At 35.4% G+C, this 19,517-nt stretch overlaps 1 protein-coding gene across 11 annotated transcripts in view; it reads right to left on the reverse strand.

The window, feature by feature from the left end:
• Nucleotides 1–19,517, reverse strand: part of RNF19A (ring finger protein 19A, RBR E3 ubiquitin protein ligase) — an 82,217-nt gene that overhangs the window by 40,197 nt on the left and 22,503 nt on the right. For 9 of the 11 annotated variants that reach the window (XR_003438163.1, XR_003438164.1, XR_003438162.1 and 6 more), the window contains 3 exons: nucleotides 15,131–15,896; nucleotides 3,866–4,074; nucleotides 3,373–3,414 (listed from right to left, as the gene is read on the reverse strand). Coding sequence is in view for 7 of the 11 variants with exons in the window: in XM_027131512.1 (XP_026987313.1) it covers nucleotides 3,373–3,414; nucleotides 3,866–4,074; nucleotides 15,131–15,804 (925 nt within the window). In the remaining 4 variants the exon portion in view is untranslated. The remainder of the gene's footprint in view (nucleotides 1–3,372; nucleotides 3,415–3,865; nucleotides 4,075–15,130; nucleotides 15,897–19,517) is intronic. The other 2 variants (XM_027131514.1, XM_027131513.1) reach the window with 1 other exon arrangement.

Here is a 19,517-nt window from a genome sequence, read left to right on the forward strand (position 1 = left end):
GGTATGCTTCGTGTATAGTAATATGGTTACAATGCACAAAGATGCCAAGTTACAATCAAGTGGTACATAACTTTAGGAATCGCTGACACAGAATAAGAGTTATCTCAAATTATGCAACTATTTTGAACTTTGGCATCTATTTAAATAGCAACCAGTAATTATTTACTGTTACTAGTAATCACCTGTATTTTCGAACTACACATAAGACAGTTAAGAAAAGATATGTATAGTGCAAGCCACTGAATTCAAGTATTTGTTTCAATTTCTTACATGATAAGCATTAAGCTATATTCTATTTTCCTTTTTACAAGTTTTATGGTCAAATTTTACCTGTGCTTTATCAGTGAATTCAGGTTTCCTTAGCGCTTCATTTAGGGCCAAAGCTGTTTTTTAACTTAAGAACTGGTCGATGCTCACAATTACTGTTTTAACGATTCAAACAATTTTGAGCAAACTGACAACTCTATGCAGCCAGACCAAAACACATAATTACTAGAATATAAAAATTTAAAAATCCATAAGTCATGATTTAAATGATCCAAAGAACACAAAGTCTGCATGAAAATGTTTTTAACACTGGGCATGAATGAAAAAAAGCTGGCTTTTATAGCTAATATAATAGCTAGTACATTAAAGAAATGCTAATACTCTGCTTAAGTGGCATATTAATTGATAAACTTCCTCATTTCAGAGTATTCTCAAATAGTAAATATCCCAATTAGTGGTGAGAGTAAAAAGACTCAGGCTTTGGCTCTGACATATGCAATCTTCAGAACAAACTGACAGGTGATATTCCCATTCATTTTCATGGTTCTAAAAACACAAAAAGTCCTTTTAATATGCTAAGATTACATGTTAGAGAATTAACACCATAAGCAATCTAATGATATGTGTCTCTTTTATATATTTGTACTTGCATGCTTTCACTCTCTGCATACTTGTTTGTCTACAAAAAGCTGTTTTGTCTGCTTTGTCTCGTTTCTGGAACAACAAACTGGAAAAAAAAATTTTTACTGTGCACATTAGATAATGTATTTCTCTCAAAATATTCTCCAAATGCAAAAATCCTAAATAAAACTGTTTTAATGATTAGATGGTCAAATGATGCCCCACTCCCCAAGCATCAATTAATCCACAGCTCCTTTATACCAAAAAAAAAAAAATGTTTTCCATTTCTATTTAAAGTGTTTGGCACAGCTTTTGTCTTTTTAAATTACTATATTTCTATTTGCTGTTAAAATATGTGCCATTGTCATATTAAGAAAAAAACACTGGGTCACCAAATATTATGTTCTCAAAAATTGTTTTAAAACTCCCCTGCCCCTGCAACATTGCCTATAAAGACTTAAAACAAAATGTTAACAGTGAATATCTTTAGGGGTGGTAGTAATAGGGGATAGGGGTAGGTGGGGAGCTGAGCCAATTAAATATATTTTTATAAAGGGGGAGAAACATGGTAACAAAAATGAAAAATATGTGTTTCATTTAAAATGCAGTAACTCAAAGTGTGTTAACTCCCTGGTAGCTATAAGAGTCTCATGTAGATGCAATACTGGCAGAGTTTAAAGACAAATATAATCATAATAGAAATTATTTAATGTACCATATAATTAAGCATACTTATTTAACTTCAGGTAACTGATTAGAAAGAAATAGCCAACCAATTATTATTATTATACCAAGCAATTATTATTAAAAGTGCAGACTATTTTTTAATGTATCATGACAACGAGAGACCAAAAAACACCACGATACCCAGAACAACAGGAATTAATAAAACTATTTCAGATGGTAGTTTACTTTCCTCTTGTCTTTCCACAAGTCAGTGAAAAGCCAAGTTCAAAGTTTTAATTTTTTTATAGATTACATCAAGGAAACTACCACTAAATTTTTGTTCTGAGAGCTTTTATTTTTGGAACACTGTAGGTGAAAATGCATGTACCTTATATTTTCAGAACAATGAGATAAGATTTTTAAATCAACATGGAAAAATTCCAAATGAAGTTTATTTTTTAAAATAATCACCTTGGGAGGGAGGCTATTCCAACAATGCTACTATTTAACTCAAATCATTTGGAAGTTTTTCTTTCATAATTACTTTCAAAGCTACTTTATATATATAAAAAGTCACACTCATGATCATATAAGCACATCTTACTTTGGATCCACACCAAACCAGTGATTCAACTTGGCATGTTACTCTAGGTGTTAAACTTAGCTGCAACGGAACTTTTGGTTATCCCCAGAAATCAAACTCACATTAAAGGGATAATTTTAAGTGAACGTATAAGGGTTATGACCAGTAAGGCATTCCAGGACAGCACTGCTAAATAAACATAAAATCCCCCACGATGACTGTAAGGAAGACCAACATTCTCTGGGATGTGACTAAATCATGATGTTTACTTTAAAATTAATAACAAAAGTCATCTCTTAGTCATTTCTTTTCTTTTTTTTTTTTTCTTTAATGATGGTTCAGATATATGCAAATCTCTAGCAGGGGACTGTGGTTTCTCTAAGTTTCCCTATCTCATATAGCCAAAGCACTTACTATGAGCTAGGAAATGTTTCAACCTTATGGATTTAAGTATTATTAGTATGTTTATCTTATAGATGAGGCAAGTAACTTGCTCAGGGTCACACAGAGAATAAGTGAAGAAGCTGGAATTCGAATCCAGACGATGATTCCAGAATCCATTCTCCTACTCTATATGTCTGTGTGTCCTGTAAACAATAAATATCCATCCCCACTTAGAGAAGAGGGATATCATTTCCAAGGGGACCACTTAATAGCTATAGCTGACTCTACAGAGGACAGTTTAGGTATACTCAGGTCCTCTCTGAATTGCTTCTGAACCAATACCTACAGATTATTATTAATACCTTTGGAGTTCTACCCCAAATCTTTAGGAAAGGAAATAAAACAAGTCAACCAGTGAACAAGCAAGAAAATCCATGTCCATTGTATAAAATATTAAGTGTTGAATTTAAAGTTTATTTAATTTTAAATTCAACTTTAAATATTAAGACTTTTTTTTTTCTAGTAGCATAAAGTACATGACTATTTTAATACACTGCTGGTAGGAATGTAAATTATTTTCTTGATAAATTTCTGTATTTTCCAAGTTTTTTCCTTTTTATAATCAATGAAAAAAGTTAATATTTTTCTAAAAATGACTGAAGTTCCAATAAACAGTGAAAATTCTATGAAATATTAGTTTTTTTGAATTTTTATTCAAAGAACATTAAGATGGTCAGACTTTTTAAAAATTTTTTAAGATTTATGAGATGTATATGTTTGCTCATGTACAGATCTCCAAGTAATTTTTAAATTCCTAGCCAAAGACACAAAGTTCTTAGTGTACTCCTCACCAAGGTATGATTCTGAATCCCTGATCCTGGAATTGGTAATATCTGTAAATAAAAATTGTATTTCACAAAACATGTAAATGAAAAGGATTCCAAAAATAAATACTGTTTTAAATCTGTAACTGGGTGATATTTATACAATGAGAAATAATCTCTAAGGGTAATATATTCAAAATTAATATATTTTTTAAAATAGTTGCTAAGCTTTGCATAAAACACCTTTATAAACATCAGTTTCAGACCACCTTCAGCTATCAGTTATATAAATCATCACTGACACTTCCTTTCTTCCTTTTTTTTCGGACAATAAAATCTTTCCAACTCAATACCACTTTCTTCTACAGAAAGAATGAGTGCTTCTGGGACAGAAATGCTAACACGTAAAACACTTTAGAAAACTGAAAGGATACAAGGACTGAATATTACATTTTTAAATTAAAATAACTGGTGTTCTATATGTGTAAAATATTTACTAGAAGAAGTTAGATGTAAATACCTGCTGCTCCAGACTCTTGACTATAACTAATGGACGAAGAACGTATAGTTCTCAGACGTAAACTCTGGGCTCTCTCCTGTCGAGCAGCATCACAGGTCTGATTGGGGTGCCAAATCTGTTTACAGTGGTAGCAAAACTCTGTTCCACAGCCTTCTCGCCCACAAGTTAATTTTGGACAGCTAGCACATCCGAATGCTATCACAGCATACCTTTACAGAACAAGAAAAAAGATTTAAAATGTGATGTAAAATAAGAGATACTCAGTAAGTAAAAATACTATCCAATTTAAATGCTATTTCAGAAAAAGTTTTCTATTTATGCATGAGCTAACAGTCAGAAACCCTAAAACTATCTATCTCATCAATATAAAAATGGGGAAAAAATAAACAGTTCACAAATGAAGACATATAAATGCCTAAAAAAATTATTAAAGTTTAATTTTCAACTTTTAACTAGGACACCAAACTGTATAAATAGCCTAGTCCTAATTTTATAAAAATTCTATTAAGTTAGTATTATATGCACATAGAAAAGACTAAAAAGAAATATACCAAAAGTCTTAACAGTAGTTTCCCTGGTATTAGGGTTTTTTCTTCTTTATATACTTATATATTTCTAATTTTTACAACTACTTGTTAATGCTAAAATCAGAAAGATAAAAAAATTACCTATTTAAAATTATAATGACTATGGATCCGCTATACCTATCAGTTAATGGCAAATGAGGCCAATTCATACATTTTGTGAATATCTTGTGTTTATGCATAAATTCTCATATTTTTGTTTTTAAGATGCATGGCAGAAGTTGTCTTTGGTGCCAATCTCCTAATAAAAGGTACACAAACTCTAATTTCTCCATCAGGAAATTTGTTATTTTGCTTCAGAAAAAAAACCTGAGAACAGCAGATTTGTGACTAATATCTATTTTCTGAGTTAATATTTTTGGCACTTTAAGAATTTCTGACTTAAAATAAATTCTGGGCACTCTTAGACATTTATCCCAGAGAAATGAAAACTTAAGTTTACACAAAAGCCTGTATACAAATGTTTACAGCAGCTTTATTTGTAATAGCCCCAAAACTGGAAACAGCCCAGATGTCCTTCTTCAACAGGTGAATGGTTAAACAAATTGTGATGCATATATACCATGGGATACTACTCAATAACAAAAAGGAACTACTGATACACTTAACAACTTGGATGAATCTCTGGGGTATTATGCTGAGTGAAAAAAGTCAGTCTCAAAAAGTTACATACTTTATGATTCTTTTTTTTTTTTTTTTTTTTGAGGTACGCGTGCCTCTCACTGTTGTGGCCTCTCCCGTTGCGGAGCACAGGCTCCGGACGCACAGGCTCAGCGGCCATGGCTCATGGGCCCAGCCGCTCCGCGGCACGTGGGATCCTCCCGGACCGGGGCACGAACCCGTGTCCCGTGCACTGGCAGGCGGACTCTCAACCACTGCACCACCAGGGAAGCCCTATGATTCTATTTATATAACATTTTTGAAATGACAAAATTTTAGAAATGGAAAACAGATCAGTGGTGGCCAGCAGTTAGGAACGGGGTGGGGTCAAGGAGCAGGCAGGAGCGAGGTGGATGTATTTAAAAAGAGCAATATGAGGGATATTTGTTGTGATGGAATTGCTCAGTACCTTGACTATGGTGGTAGATATGGATACACAAACCTACAGGTGATAAAATGGTATATAACTAAATACACACACAAAGATAAATACAAGTAAAACTGGGGAAGCCTGAATAAGATTCAATATCGATATCCTAGTTGTGATATTGCTTTATAGCCTTGCAAAATGGTACCACGGAGGAAAACTGTTTGAAGGATATAAAGAATATCTCTGTAATATTTCTTACAACTACACATAAATCTACAATCATCTCAATAAAACTTTCAATTAAAAAAGCCTAGTGTTTGAAAGAGAAACAAACAAGTCATCTATGCATAAGAGGCTTTTGTAAATATCAAACATTTTGCCTAGAAATTTAGGGGAGTTTTTCAGGGCTCCTCTTCTTACTGGAATAAAATTTAAATAATAGTTGTAACAGAGATTTTTATTGAATTTCAAGATAATCTATTAAATTATGCAAAATGTTAGGAGTAAGGAAGTTCCTCCAATTTTGGACCTCTTGCTTAGTATCTTAGTATCTCACCCTTTAAACTTAAATTTTACATATGAAATTCCAATTTATTTATTTATTTTTGCGGTACGCGGGCCTCTCACTGTTGTGGCCTCTCCCGTTGTGGAGCACAGGCTCCGGACACGCAGGCCCAGCGGCCATGGCTCACAGGCCCAGCCTTTCCGCGGCATGTGGGATCCTCCCGGACCGGGGCACGAACCCGTGTCGCCTGCACCGGCAGGCGGACTCCCAACCACTGCGCCACCAGGGAAGCCCCCAATTTATTTTTGATAGGCCATTTTCCAACTACCATTGTCTATCATAAATGTGTTCAAACACGACTGAATTAAAGGCAATTTAAACCAACACAGGGTAATCTAGGAAAGTTCCATTTCCCTGACGGCTTATTCATTGGAGTCTCAATAAAAAGAAAACAATTCTTGAAAGACTCTTTATTTTCTCCCAAGTTATAATCTAAAGCAGTCTTTATAATAGTAGTAATTTCAGTGAAAAGGAAATGGCATTCTCTTCTAAACCTCTTCTCTACCCTACTTTTTCTTGAAAAAAGGAGGGAAGGCGAGAGACAGAATGCGGAAACCCGTGTGTGTGTAGGGGACTATGTTATGACCAACTATTTTTTTAAGTCAGTCACAATTATAAAAGCAGAAGAAAAGTTTAGACTACCAAACTCCACTTCTACCACTTATTACCTGTATAATTTTATGTAAGCTACGCAATCTCCCTACAACTAAGTTTTCCCAAACATAAAATAGGGATTCACTAAAGTTTGGCTTAGCCTCAGTATTCAGCCAAAAACAGCTTCAGCTTTGGCCTTGACCTTTAGAAGGCCAAATAAGCAAATGACTGCTTCAATGACATTTCTAGTACCTCTGCATTTATGCTTGATTAATGACCATTATCATTTCTACATCTATATAAATAATGTAAGTAAAAAGCTTACTGCTTTATATGGTGAAATCTTACTGGACAACTGAAGTATAAATGTACACCGTGCTGCAAGAATAAAATGCAGTAATTCTTAGTGATGATTATGAAAGCCAAATTTAGACACAAGCTTAAGAATTTTCAAATAATTAAATAGGGAAACAGATTTACAGTAAATATGAACATCGAGATTGCTTTAACTAGATAAATCTAGGAAGAAAATATTCTTTCTGGGAAAATGAATATTTATAAAAATATATGAGGTAGATTAGCAGAAATTGGGCTATATCATAATTCTAACCTTTGTAGAGGCTGTTCAGTGTACTAGTATATCACTAAGCAAAACTTTTAAGAACTGACTTAATTTCTAGTTAGTGATTTAGGCTATCTAGAGACAGCCTTTCAAGAAAAAGCCCTTTTAGGGAATTCTTCACATCTTGACAAGAAGAATTAAAAGCAGAATGTCAATTTTGCCATTTCAAAATATCACAAGTTCAATCTGGCAAAATATCCATAAAAACATGAAGGGTTATGGCAAAAAAACTGAGGACTCATATTTTCTTTTCAATAATCAGATTTCCAAAGAGCTTTATAAACTGCTTTAAGATAAAAATTACTTAAAGTTTTGAGTCTAGAGACTTAAGCTTGTTGAAAATGACTGCTTATAGATATCTATTTAGAATTTTTAAAATATGCAGTGTAATTACCGGGAGCAAACTAACAGCTGACATGTTAGCTAATTAGTTAATTACCATTCCCGCAACATGATGTCAAACATTTAATATGATGGCTAATTTTAAAAAATTAATTCTTAAAATAAACTTTTATATTTATTCCTGTATCTCAAAAGTTCATCACTGGTGATATTTGACTTTGACCTTGGATGAATACTAATTAAACATCTGGCCACTTGGCTTTTATGAAAATGTAGATTTTGATGTAGCTCAAAAATTAGGACATAATAGGGCTTCCCTGGTGGCACAGTGGTTAAGAATCCGCCTGCCAATGCAGGGGACACGGGTTCGAGCCCTGGTCCAGGAAGATCCCACATGATGCGGAGCAACTAAGCCCGTGCGCCACAACTACTGAGCCTGCACTCTAGAGCCCGTGAGCCACAACTACTGAAGCCCACGCGCCTAGAGACTGTGCTCTGCAACAAGAAAAGCCACCACAATGAGAAGCCTGCGCACCACAACGAAGAGTAGCCCCTGCTCGCCACAACTAGGGAAAGCCCGCGTGCAGCAACGAAGACCCAACGCAGCCAAAAATAATAAATTAAATAAATTTTTTAAAAATTTAAAGGCTCCGTACGCGCAGGCTCAGCAGCCATGGCTCACAGGCCCAGCTGCTCCGCGGCATGTGGGATCTTCCCGGACCGGGGCACAAACCCGTGTCCCCTGCATCGGCAGGCGGACTCTCAACCACTGCGCCACCAGGGAAGCCCTGCAGTATTTTTTTAAATAGAAAAGCTAAGATGTCCTACCCCAGAGCTAAACATTTAAGTCCCATTCAATCTAAGCAAATTCCAAAGAAAAACAGGATTATCTTTAACAATACTAACCAAATATTTTCATGACTGTGAATTTTGATAACTATAAAAGTTAGGGTATTTTGTCTAGAACCTTTTTCTTATGCTAACAATTATTGAGAGTTTACTATGTAAGTGTTCTGTTTTCATACACATTCAATCTTAGTAACTGTGTTAAGCACATTCTATTATATATCGAGCAATTAAATGTACCTAGCATTCACATATTTTGAAAACAGAATGTCAGGACTCTTGAAGATGATTTTCATTGTGTGGGAGCCAAACTTATTTTCCACTGGAGAACAGCTCTCAAATTATAATGGAAGCAAATAGTAAAACTAAATTAAATACAAAATATTTGCTTTAAAGAAAAATTTCAATGCTCTAATGCAGCAGGTATTATTTGAGAAAATAACAGGCTCAGCAGAAGGTCACAGAAATAACTGAATAATACTAGTTAACTAAGTAAACACCTCTGGCTTAAACAGTACACAAATCTTGGTTCAGAAGATAGTTCCATTTCCTTCTATGATCCCTTATTTAACTCAGGTCTTACTTTCTGTCTCTATTTTTCAGCTGAAGATCTCTAGTTACTTGAAATGTTTAAACATTCCTACTTAGCAGCAGTGGAGGGATAGGAAGAAAGTGGGAAAGACGGAAAAGGACTGAAACAGGCAGTTTTTCCAGAAATATTTTCTATTTGTTGGATTGTTAATAGGTGAAACATACTAAGAAAGAACTCAATGGTCAAGTTAGGGACATGCTAAGCAAAATTAAAGTACTTTTTTGTTTGTTTTTTTACTATAGGATTTGCTAAAATAATTTTTAACATACCAATAATGTACATATATAGTAAACATTATCTTCCAAATTTATTTGACCATGACATGTATTTCCTGGGAGTGTTTCACAGTACTAGAGTTCCACAAATTAGCATTGAGGAGGTAGGAATACCAACTAGGGTCGTATACTCTGCCTAGAGCAAATTCCTCATGAAGGAACAAGTAAGAAGAACAAACTATACCAAACATGAAATGGAATCCTAAGAAAGATATAATAGTCTCAACAAAATTTTTAATTAAAAAATGAGAAAAAAGAAAAGAAAGATTATCCAGGAGTCCAAGATAACTTTTCCCCCAAAAGCACAAAGCTTTAACACAACCTTTAAAGAACAAAGAAAATATAATCAGAAATACCAAAATTACTTGATCCAGTTAAGGGGAAAAGTCAAGTTTTATATTCAAATCAACAGGCTCATGATCCCATTAGCAAGAAGTTACTATTATTCCGTGGAAAAGGAGTGACTTAATTAATATATTTGAGAGACGGTTTAGACAAAGTGAGGCTCATCTCCTGGTTCCCCCTTTCAGGATCTGCTTTCCTAGAGAGGATGCTTTCTGTTCTGCTTTCAAGTACATGCTGTAGGGGAGGGGAGGTCTACGGTTGTAGAGAACCGCCCAGATTATTTGCAGAAGTCTGTCTAATTTCAGGGTGGAGTGTTAGGCCATTTGGGATGCATATCTAAAGCTAACTTCTTTAGCTAATTAAAAGAAGTAAAAGAAAGCTGATATGTCTCCTGTGTCTTATGTATCAACTCGGTTCTTGTTTTCTCAGACACATGTACTTGTTTCCTCGGGAGAAAATCAAAGTTGGACCTGTTCTCTGTTCTAAAAGGTTAGCCTACAAAAGCATTTCCAGCATGTCAAAAGACGGGCAAGTTATGGCTAAAACTCTTCTTTGGAGGACGGGAATGAGAGTCATATAGATAGAATAAAATTCTAAAAATACATGTTCCTTAGTTCCTAAGCCTATGGTGCCACTCCATTATGAACAGTGTCCATTATGAACAGTATCTTCCACCAGAGTAAGTTATTATTTAGAGCCATTTAAATGTCAGTAAATCAGCTCAAAGCTTAACAAACCTGATTATAGCTGAGCACACTGCTTAAAAATGGTTTATTAACTGTTCCTAAGACATACGATTTACATTAATGGCATATATTCAGATTTGTTCATTCAATAACTCTTTATTGAGCATGTGGTTAACCTGTGGTTATAAAGAAAAAAATACTTTTTATTTTTACTCTTGAGGGGCTCACAGACATTAAATCATTAACTATATTCTAGTATAATAAATGTTCCTGCATATTCAAATCTCCCCAGTAAAGTCAAAAGCACTCACATGAGATGACATGGATAATGTGTGCTAGTAGAAGGGTAGTCTTAGCCAATTGAAACAAGTGATGACAGAAACCAAGATGCCAGTTTTTTGCTATCTGCCTAGACAATGTACAAACTACGCCTCCTAGGCAGAGGTAATAGATATTTTTATCCAAGGCAGGTCTTATGCTTCCCCTCCTACATGTCCCTCACTGTAATTCTTTTCCTCAGCCATGGCCAGATTTTTCTCTGAACCTGTATAGACTGGCATGTTCTAGAAGCAGTCCAGATAACTTCACCCCGGTTAAATCACAGCACACAGGTTTGGCCTCCTAGACCCCTTCGCAAGAGGGGTTTTCAGAAATACATACTGTCCTTTAAACAAGCTTAATCTGCCCTGGCCCTCAGAAGAGAGGAAAGACTATTAGGTCAGAAACCCTCAGATGTCTCAAATAGAAACCAGGTCCAGGTTTTCTTTCTACTCTGAGCTAAGGGCAATATTTCTCAGTGTGTTAAACTACATGTTTAAGTAAAACTGGTGTCAGATACAGAAAATGGTCATTTTGGTAAGTATCAAAAGCAAGAGGAAAACATAATTTCACATTTAGCATTTCTGGAAAAAAGTCTTTCAAGTGTGTTGTACAATGAAAGGGATTAAAATACTACACGCATGCCTGTGGTCCTAGTACGTACTACTGGCTATGCATTGCTATGAATAACTGTCAAACAGTCAGATATTTACCAGTATCCTCTGTGCCAGATTTCAGTAATAAATGGAGTTTAAATAAGAAATTTCTCTCTGTGAATCCAAAGATTTTAATAAGTTCCAAGAGGGCAGAGATTTTCATCTGTTAGTTATTAAAAATTCCCAGTACCTGGCACACGGGTGCAGTAAATATTTGAAAAACTGTCTGATTTAAAAAAATAAAAACAAAACTTCAGAAATGGAGATGAGGAGTGATAAATAAGAACTATAAAAAGCTTACTGTGTGCTAGGAATTATGCTACCAATAACATTAAAAACCTTCTCAATCCTTAAAACATGATAGGATAGAGATTCAAAATCAGGTCTATCCACGCTCATGCCAAGTACAATTGTAATTTGTAATGAGGTCTTATGCAGTATTCTATGTTTTCAAAGCATATGTATAAATTTTGTCACAGGTGATCTTTTCCACATAACACAACCATAAAACCTATAACGTAATCAAGTATATAAAATATGCTCTTACTAATCTAGTGAGCCAGCATAAATTGAATACAAATGAAAATACACAAAGTGATTAATCTCTGTGACATGTTTTCTTTGTCCTTTGTGCGTAAGACTACTAACAACCACCAAAACCAAAAATTAATTTATAGCCAAATTAATCAAGACTAATTCTCTGTTAAACTTATGTAACAGTCAAGTGGTTTTCATAATAAAGGAATCTATTTAAGTAGGTGTTTCTATTATTTTAAGATTATTTTATACTTAACATTCATGTCTTCCTCTCCAAAATACTTAGAATACCTAAGCCATATTATTTTTTAACACTGATGTCTCAATAAGAAGAAAATGTGAAAAATACCTAAGAGTATGAGATTATGAAAAAAATTTAAATTTACTGAGAAATGTCATATACACCAAAGGATTTATAAAGAATAATAAAATGAATACCCCCTGAATCTACCACACAAGTTAAGAATAGTATCAGTAGGGTGATCATATAATTCACAACCTGACTGGAACACCTGAAAAAGAAAGGTAATGCTATTAAAATTTACACCAGTACAATAAGCATGAATTGGAACTATCTTGGGCAAACCAGAACCTATGGTTACCTTGTTTATCTGTGGCTTTAGAAGTTCCTTGATTGCCCCTTTGAAGTTCACATCCTTCTTCTTCCTCACAAGAGGTAACCATGAGACTAAATGCATTTATCCATTTTACTGTTAATGAACTTTTTTGTTTGTTTCTTTGCTATTATGAACATTCTTAAATATGTCTCATAACTAGATGTCTCTTGGCACACAAGTAAAGAGTTTCTCTGAGGCATTTAACTAGGAGTGGATCTCCTAAGTTACAGGATGTGTGTTCAATTTTACTAAATAATATAGCAGTAAGTGATCTAATCAATCTATATTTTCTTTTAGTTTAATTTTGTCCTTTTATTTATATAACTTACCTCTGTAATCTGTTTTGATTTTGTTTTAATTTATTATATGTGGTGACAATCTAATTTTTTCCCCTTAAATAGCTAATTTTCACAATTCTATATGGTGAATAATCAATCCTTTCCCAGTTGGTTTGGCATTCTTCCCCCCAAATCAAGTTCTTTTTTTTTTTTTAATAAATTTATTTATTTTATTTATTTATTTTTGGCTGCATTGGGTCTTCGTTGCTGCGCACAGGCTTTCTCTAGTTGTGGCAAGCGGGGGCTACTCTTCGTTGCAGTGCACGGGCTTCTCATCTCGGTGGCTTCTCTTTGTTGCAGAGCACAGGCTCTAGGTGCGCAGGCTTCAGCAGCTGTGGCACGCGGGCTCTAGAGCACAGGCTCAGTAGTTGTGGCGCACGGGCTTAGTTGCTCTGCGGCCTGTGGGATCTCCCTGGGCCAGGGATTGAACACATGTTGCCTGCGTTGGCAGGCAGATTCTTAACCACTGCGCCACCAGGGAAGTCCCCAAATCAAGTTCTTAGACAAGTGAGAATCTACGTCAGCCCTATCTATTGTGTTCTATTAGCTTGATAGTGTTGATATTATCCACTATGATGACATGATCCATCAACCCAGCACAGGAGAACATACCTATTTAGTGACCAGAAAGCTTGTGCTCCTGGATTTACTCTCTCAGTCTCTCCTGGTCACAGGTTCTGACACGAAAGCCTCCTTTTAATTTGTTCCATCATTTTCACACATTTTCTTTTAAAGCTATTAAATGCTTAAAGGAACTTGTGAAACGCCTCTTACCCTGGGGTTCCATGAAAGACAGTTAGAAAATCACACTTTGTCCAGATGAAATGTAAAATACTTCTGTTTGAACTCTTGCTATAGGGTATTTGCTATAATGACTTGCAAAAGGCTTTTTTTTTTAAACCTAAAATTTGTAATCAACTTGAAATCTACTCTAATGAATGTACACACCTGCATTAGTGAAAATATTCTGCAGGGGTCCACGGGATCAAGAGTGATACAATCGTACCTAGCTCAAATTATTTAAAGGCACTGTTCATTATCCCTATTTTCTCCCCATCTTTTTCTTGAGAATTTAACCCTTCACAGGTCCAGAGTTTGCTTCTACCATACACCTGGCAGCACAGCCAACCTTGGCCCAGTTTAGAAAGTATCTTTAATATATTATTTTGTTATTTATGTTACAGTACAAGCATCCTGCAGTATAGGAGATCATAATACAAATGTGATACTGAACAGTACCTCCGAGTCCTTCACACAACTAATGAATTCATAAAATGTTAAATAATTAGATAATCTAATATTTTTAATGCTTTATGTTTCACAGAAATCCCTGGTGGACAGTGAAGTGCTAGTGATACCTGGGAAAACTGATGGAATTTGCACAGGCTAGAAACATACTATTACCTTTCTCACTTAAAATTATGGAATTGGTAGACTAAATACAATCTGAAAATTTGCTGCTCAATAAGTTTTTAATAATGGATTTGATCAGAGTCCTGAAATTGTCATTTGATAAATCAAACTCACATTTCAGCCTTGTCTCTGATTATACCCAGATAATCTTGGAAGTTCTGGGTTTTCCCAAACTCTTATTTATAATCTCTGGCTTACTAATGGTATGCTAAACTCATCCAGGGTTTATGGCTTTCCTTATTCGTGAAAAGCATATGACTATTTTTTTCTAGCTCTGACAACCATACATGGTAAATACCCTATTAACAGGAGCTGCTGTTAACATAATAACCAAATATACAAGCAAAATTATTTTACTTTAAATATTGGGAAAATGGTATTTGTAATTCAAAAACTTGAGGCAAATGAAGTATTACATAACCTCTAGATCTTGTGTCTCAAGAACACATCAACTCATGAACACATCATACTGTGGCACGCATTAAGGTACCTTTCAAAAGGGTCATTTAAGTTTAAACAAGTGACTCCCCCACCAAAAGCAAACAAACAAAATGTCTGCTCATTTCATCTATTATAACAAAATAAAAATTCTCCAAATGGATGGGGAAAATAAATAGGACTAGATCCTGCACTCTACCATCTTATCCTTTTCTTCTGAAAACAGTCTTAAGTGAATATATGATGCAAAGACAATACAAAAATGAGTAAGACAAGATTCCTGCCTTTAATATCTAACATTGTCCCTGACACATGGTACATACTCAACATATTTTTGTCTACTGTCTACTGAATGAATGAATTACCTGGCATGTTAAGATTTTTCTTTTGAGTAACAGTCAGCAAATTCTTATTTTATCCACAGAGAAAAATATTAACTAAAGAAAAATCAAACAAAATCTTCTTACCCACAGTCTGGAGCTGGACACCACCTACAATCAGGATCCGCAACGAGCCACCGTCTAAGCATAAATTCTTCATATTTTTCCATCAAGACATCATCACTTAATATCAAGCGAATATCGTGGGGATTAAACCGTTCAGTACATTCTGGGCAACTGATATTAACCCTACTTTCAGAAATTTCTATCCTTAGGTATTGTCGTAAGCAATCCACACAAGATCTATGATGACAAGTCATTATTTCAGGAAATCTGTCTTTAGAATGCCGTAAAAGGCACAAGGGGCACTCTATAAAGTCTCCAACTTGTTTGCTGATAGAAGTTAATCCATTGTCAGAGGAGGTATTTGTAGAGAAAATGGAGTTCTTATCAGTACATATTTCGGAATGTATACTTTCAATACTCGCAATTCCATCCACCCCGCCATTTAGCTCCCTTGATTTACGTTTGTTATCCTTTTTCCTCCGAAACAGAGAGCCTATTGAAATTCTTCTTTTTTTGGGTGCCTTTTTGACTGAAGGCAAGCTCACAGATGAAGCAGAAGACTGAAGATCTCGATCTGAACCCATTTGCCGATGTAAACTCATGTCTAAAATGCTCATTAGAATTGAGTCAGGGTCTGTGTTTACACACAGCCCTTCATTATATTTAGAGATAAAACCTGTTTCTTGTTCTTGCATTCAGATTAAGTCATGATGTAAGAAAATCCTATTTGGTTCCTTCAGAGAATTCTTGAAGGAGTTCAATTTATGGTAGACTTATCACAGATGTTCTGAAAAGCAAAACAAAAACACCAAGATTATTTAATTGCATGTTTCTTAATAAACTTACAAACTCTCTATGAAACTTCAAACAAGTATGTTCTTTAATCATTAGTTTTTGGTTTTGATTTTTTTAAATAAGGCCAGTTTATTGAGTAGTCTACAAGAGAATATAAAACCAATGCTGATATAACACGGATGTTACTTAATCTTAAGAGTCTAGATTTGAGCTGATCTTATTCTTAAAATCTTGTACAGGGCTTCCCTGGTGGGGCAGTGGTTGAGAGTCCACCTGACGATGCAGGGGACGCGGGTTCGTGCCCCGGTCCAGGAAGATCCCACATGCTGCGGAGTGGCTGCGCCCGTGGGCCATGGCCGCTGAGCCTGCGCGTTTGGAGCCTGTGCTCCGCAACGGGAGAAGCCACAGCAGTGAGAGGCCCGCGTACCACACAAAAAAAAAAAAAAAAAAAAAAATCTTGTACAAAACTTATGATTTTTATCACACTCAAACCTCAATGATTCCCACTGCCTTTAGGAGTTTAAAAAAAATTGATAATAAAATGGACATGCAAATACAAATGGCTAAGTAGAGCTTACACAATTGTGAAGAACAAAGTGTGTGGGGGGGGCAGGGGATGCTCTTACACTGCCAGATATAATGACTCATTATAAAGTTACAGTAATTAGGAAGACAGTGTGGTACATCACAAAGATGGATACAAAGGCCAGTGGAACAGAACACAGTCCAGGAAAAAAGTCCCACATATACACATGGATACTTAACTTATTGCCAAAAGTGACACTGCTGAGCATAAAGAATGGCCTTGTCAAAAACAAAACAAAAACAACATAGTACTGTTTTACTGGTTACCATCTGAGAAGAGAAAAGGAACTTAACCTATAGCTAACCCCCTGCATAAAAATCAATTCATGGTTCATAGATCTAAATGTGAAAAGTAAAATCATGACGCTTCTAGGAGTTGACAGAAGAGAATATTTCAACAAAAAGATTTGTTAAACAAAACATACTAAAGTACTTACCATAAAATGAAAGATTGTTAAATTGGACTACAATAAAATGAAGAGACAGTATTAAGGGAGTGGGAGAAGACATTTGCCACATAAAACTAATAAAGGACCAGTATCCAGAATATGGAAAGAATACTTAGACGTCAAGAAGACAAAGCAGACAATATAATAGAAAATGGGTGAGGGACATAACAGGCACTTCACAAAAGAATATGAAAAAGTGCTCAACATCATTTGTTGTACACATTAAAGCCACACTGAGAGACCACTACACACCCAGCAAAATGGCTAAAATTCCAACTGACATTTCCAAATATTAGCAAAGATGTTGACTGCTGGTAGGAGTTTGGAAAACTACTTTGAAAAACTGTTTAACAGTATCTACCAAATTTGGACACATGGATACTCTATTATCCAATTTATACTCCTAGATATGAATGCACGAGAAATGAATGCACACATGCACCAAAACATCTACATAACAATATTCACAGCAACACTAGTTATAATAAGCCCAAACACTGGACACAACCCATATTTCCATCAACGGTAGAATGGATAAACAAGTTGTGGTATATTCATTCCACATTCTGGTATATTCTGGTATACCAGAAAGCAATGAAAATGAACAAAATACTGCTACTCATAAAACAAGAATGAATCTCTCATAAAAGGATGTGTACTGTATAATTCCATTTAAATAAAGTTCAAAACCAGACAGAGCTGGGCTTCCCTGGTGGCGCAGTGGTTGAGAGTCCGCCTGCCGATGCAGGGGATGCGGGTTCGTGCCCCAGTCCGGGAAGATCCCACATGCCGCGGAGCAGCTGAGCCCGTGAGCCATGGTCACTGAGCCTGGGCATCCGGAGCCTGTGCTCCACAACGGGAGAGGCCACAACAGTAAGAGGCCCACGTACCGCAAACAAAACAAAACAAAACCAAAACAGACAGAGCTAATCTATGACGTTATAAGTCAGTACTGTAGCTACCTTTTGAGGAGAGGCACAAAGGAAGAGGCACATGTATAGTGGTTACAAAGGTATGTTCACTTTGCGATAAATCACTGACCCACAGATTCATGATTAATGCATTTTTCTCGGTGATTGTTATACCACGATTAAAGGTCAAAAAAAAAAAAGCTCCCTGAGGTGATATCCACACAATTTCACTCAGGCAAACTTTACTCATGTCTATCAGTTTATATTTTCCCATCATCTGCAGCATATTCCCTTAATTCTGAGGGAAATAGAGTGTGATGGTAAATGAACTAAAAATTTCTGCATATTTTCTTCTTTATAGTTATTATTTTCTCTTGCATCTCAAAATGCTTTCTGTACTCCAGGGTTCAATATATGTATCAATGAACAGAACTGTAGAGGGACTCTATCTTGGGGATTCTGTTCTAAGAATTTATCATTTAAAACATTAAACCAGTGGTATTTAATGAATATCAGCTGGAGAATTTTTCAAAACACACTTTTAGAAATTTGATACCCATATAATTCATTATCCAAAAAAGAACCTAGTAAGAGTGAATGGACGTGCTATTAATATTTAAACTAGGATAACGGGGCAAACTAGAACATACTGTCATCCCACTTAGGAAGACTTCCTAAAACATTCTGCAAATAAACAAATAGGCATCAAAGGAAAAGAAACAAATTTGAATACTAAAAAATTTAATATTTTTATATGGTAAAAAATACTACAGAGTAGGATGATGTGATAAATTAGTAAAACATGTATAACAATGAACAAATTTCCTTAGTATACAAACAGCTTTTACACATAAGTAAGAAAAAGATGTACAACCTAGCAGTAAAATGAGCAAGGATATAAGGAGGAAGTTTGGAGAAAAAGAATTACAAAAATTAGGAAGATAGGAAACAGTGTTCAACAACACTAAAGAAATGAAAATTCAAACACCAGATACACCATCTTTGTACACATCAGACTGACAAAGGTTGAAAGGGTTGGTGAACGTGTATTGAAAGAAGCACCTCACATATTGTTGGGAGGACCGCTAATCAGCGCAACTCTGGGGAACCAATTTGGCACTATCTATTAAACTTCAAAATTGCTTTGACCAGCAATCCTACATGTAAAATTTATCCTTCAGAAAATATGACACAAGTGTGCAAAGAAATACTGTGCAAGGAAACTCACTGCAGCCTAGCTGATACAAGCAAACAAAACAAAACAAGGCAAACAAGCCCCACACAAAACCTGGAAATAACTTGAGTCCCACAGGGAACTGGTAAAAATAAAGGAGCCAACCACAATTTACATGTAATGATAAGGAAAAGATCTCGCTACATAATACTGAGTGAACAATAATAACTGCAAAATAGTATGTATAGTATGAACCCATATGTGGAAAAAAACGCACCCACAGAGGTTTACGTGTACCTACACAATTTCTGGAAAAATGTTAAACCATTAACAATGGCTACCCTGGGGAGAATAATCTTTAGTATTCACTTTCTGCTTTCTGCATAGTTTACAATTGTATCATGAGCATCTATTGCGTATAGTTTAAAAAAAAACCAGCTAAGGGCTTCCCTGGTGGCGCAGTGGTTGAGAGTCCGCCTGCCGATGCAGGGGAC

This window comes from Aethalodelphis obliquidens, unplaced genomic scaffold, assembly GCF_003676395.1.
Source record: "Aethalodelphis obliquidens isolate GAN/ISIS:26980383/991018 unplaced genomic scaffold, ASM367639v1 scaffold39, whole genome shotgun sequence".
Lineage (NCBI taxonomy): Eukaryota > Metazoa > Chordata > Mammalia > Artiodactyla > Delphinidae > Aethalodelphis > Aethalodelphis obliquidens.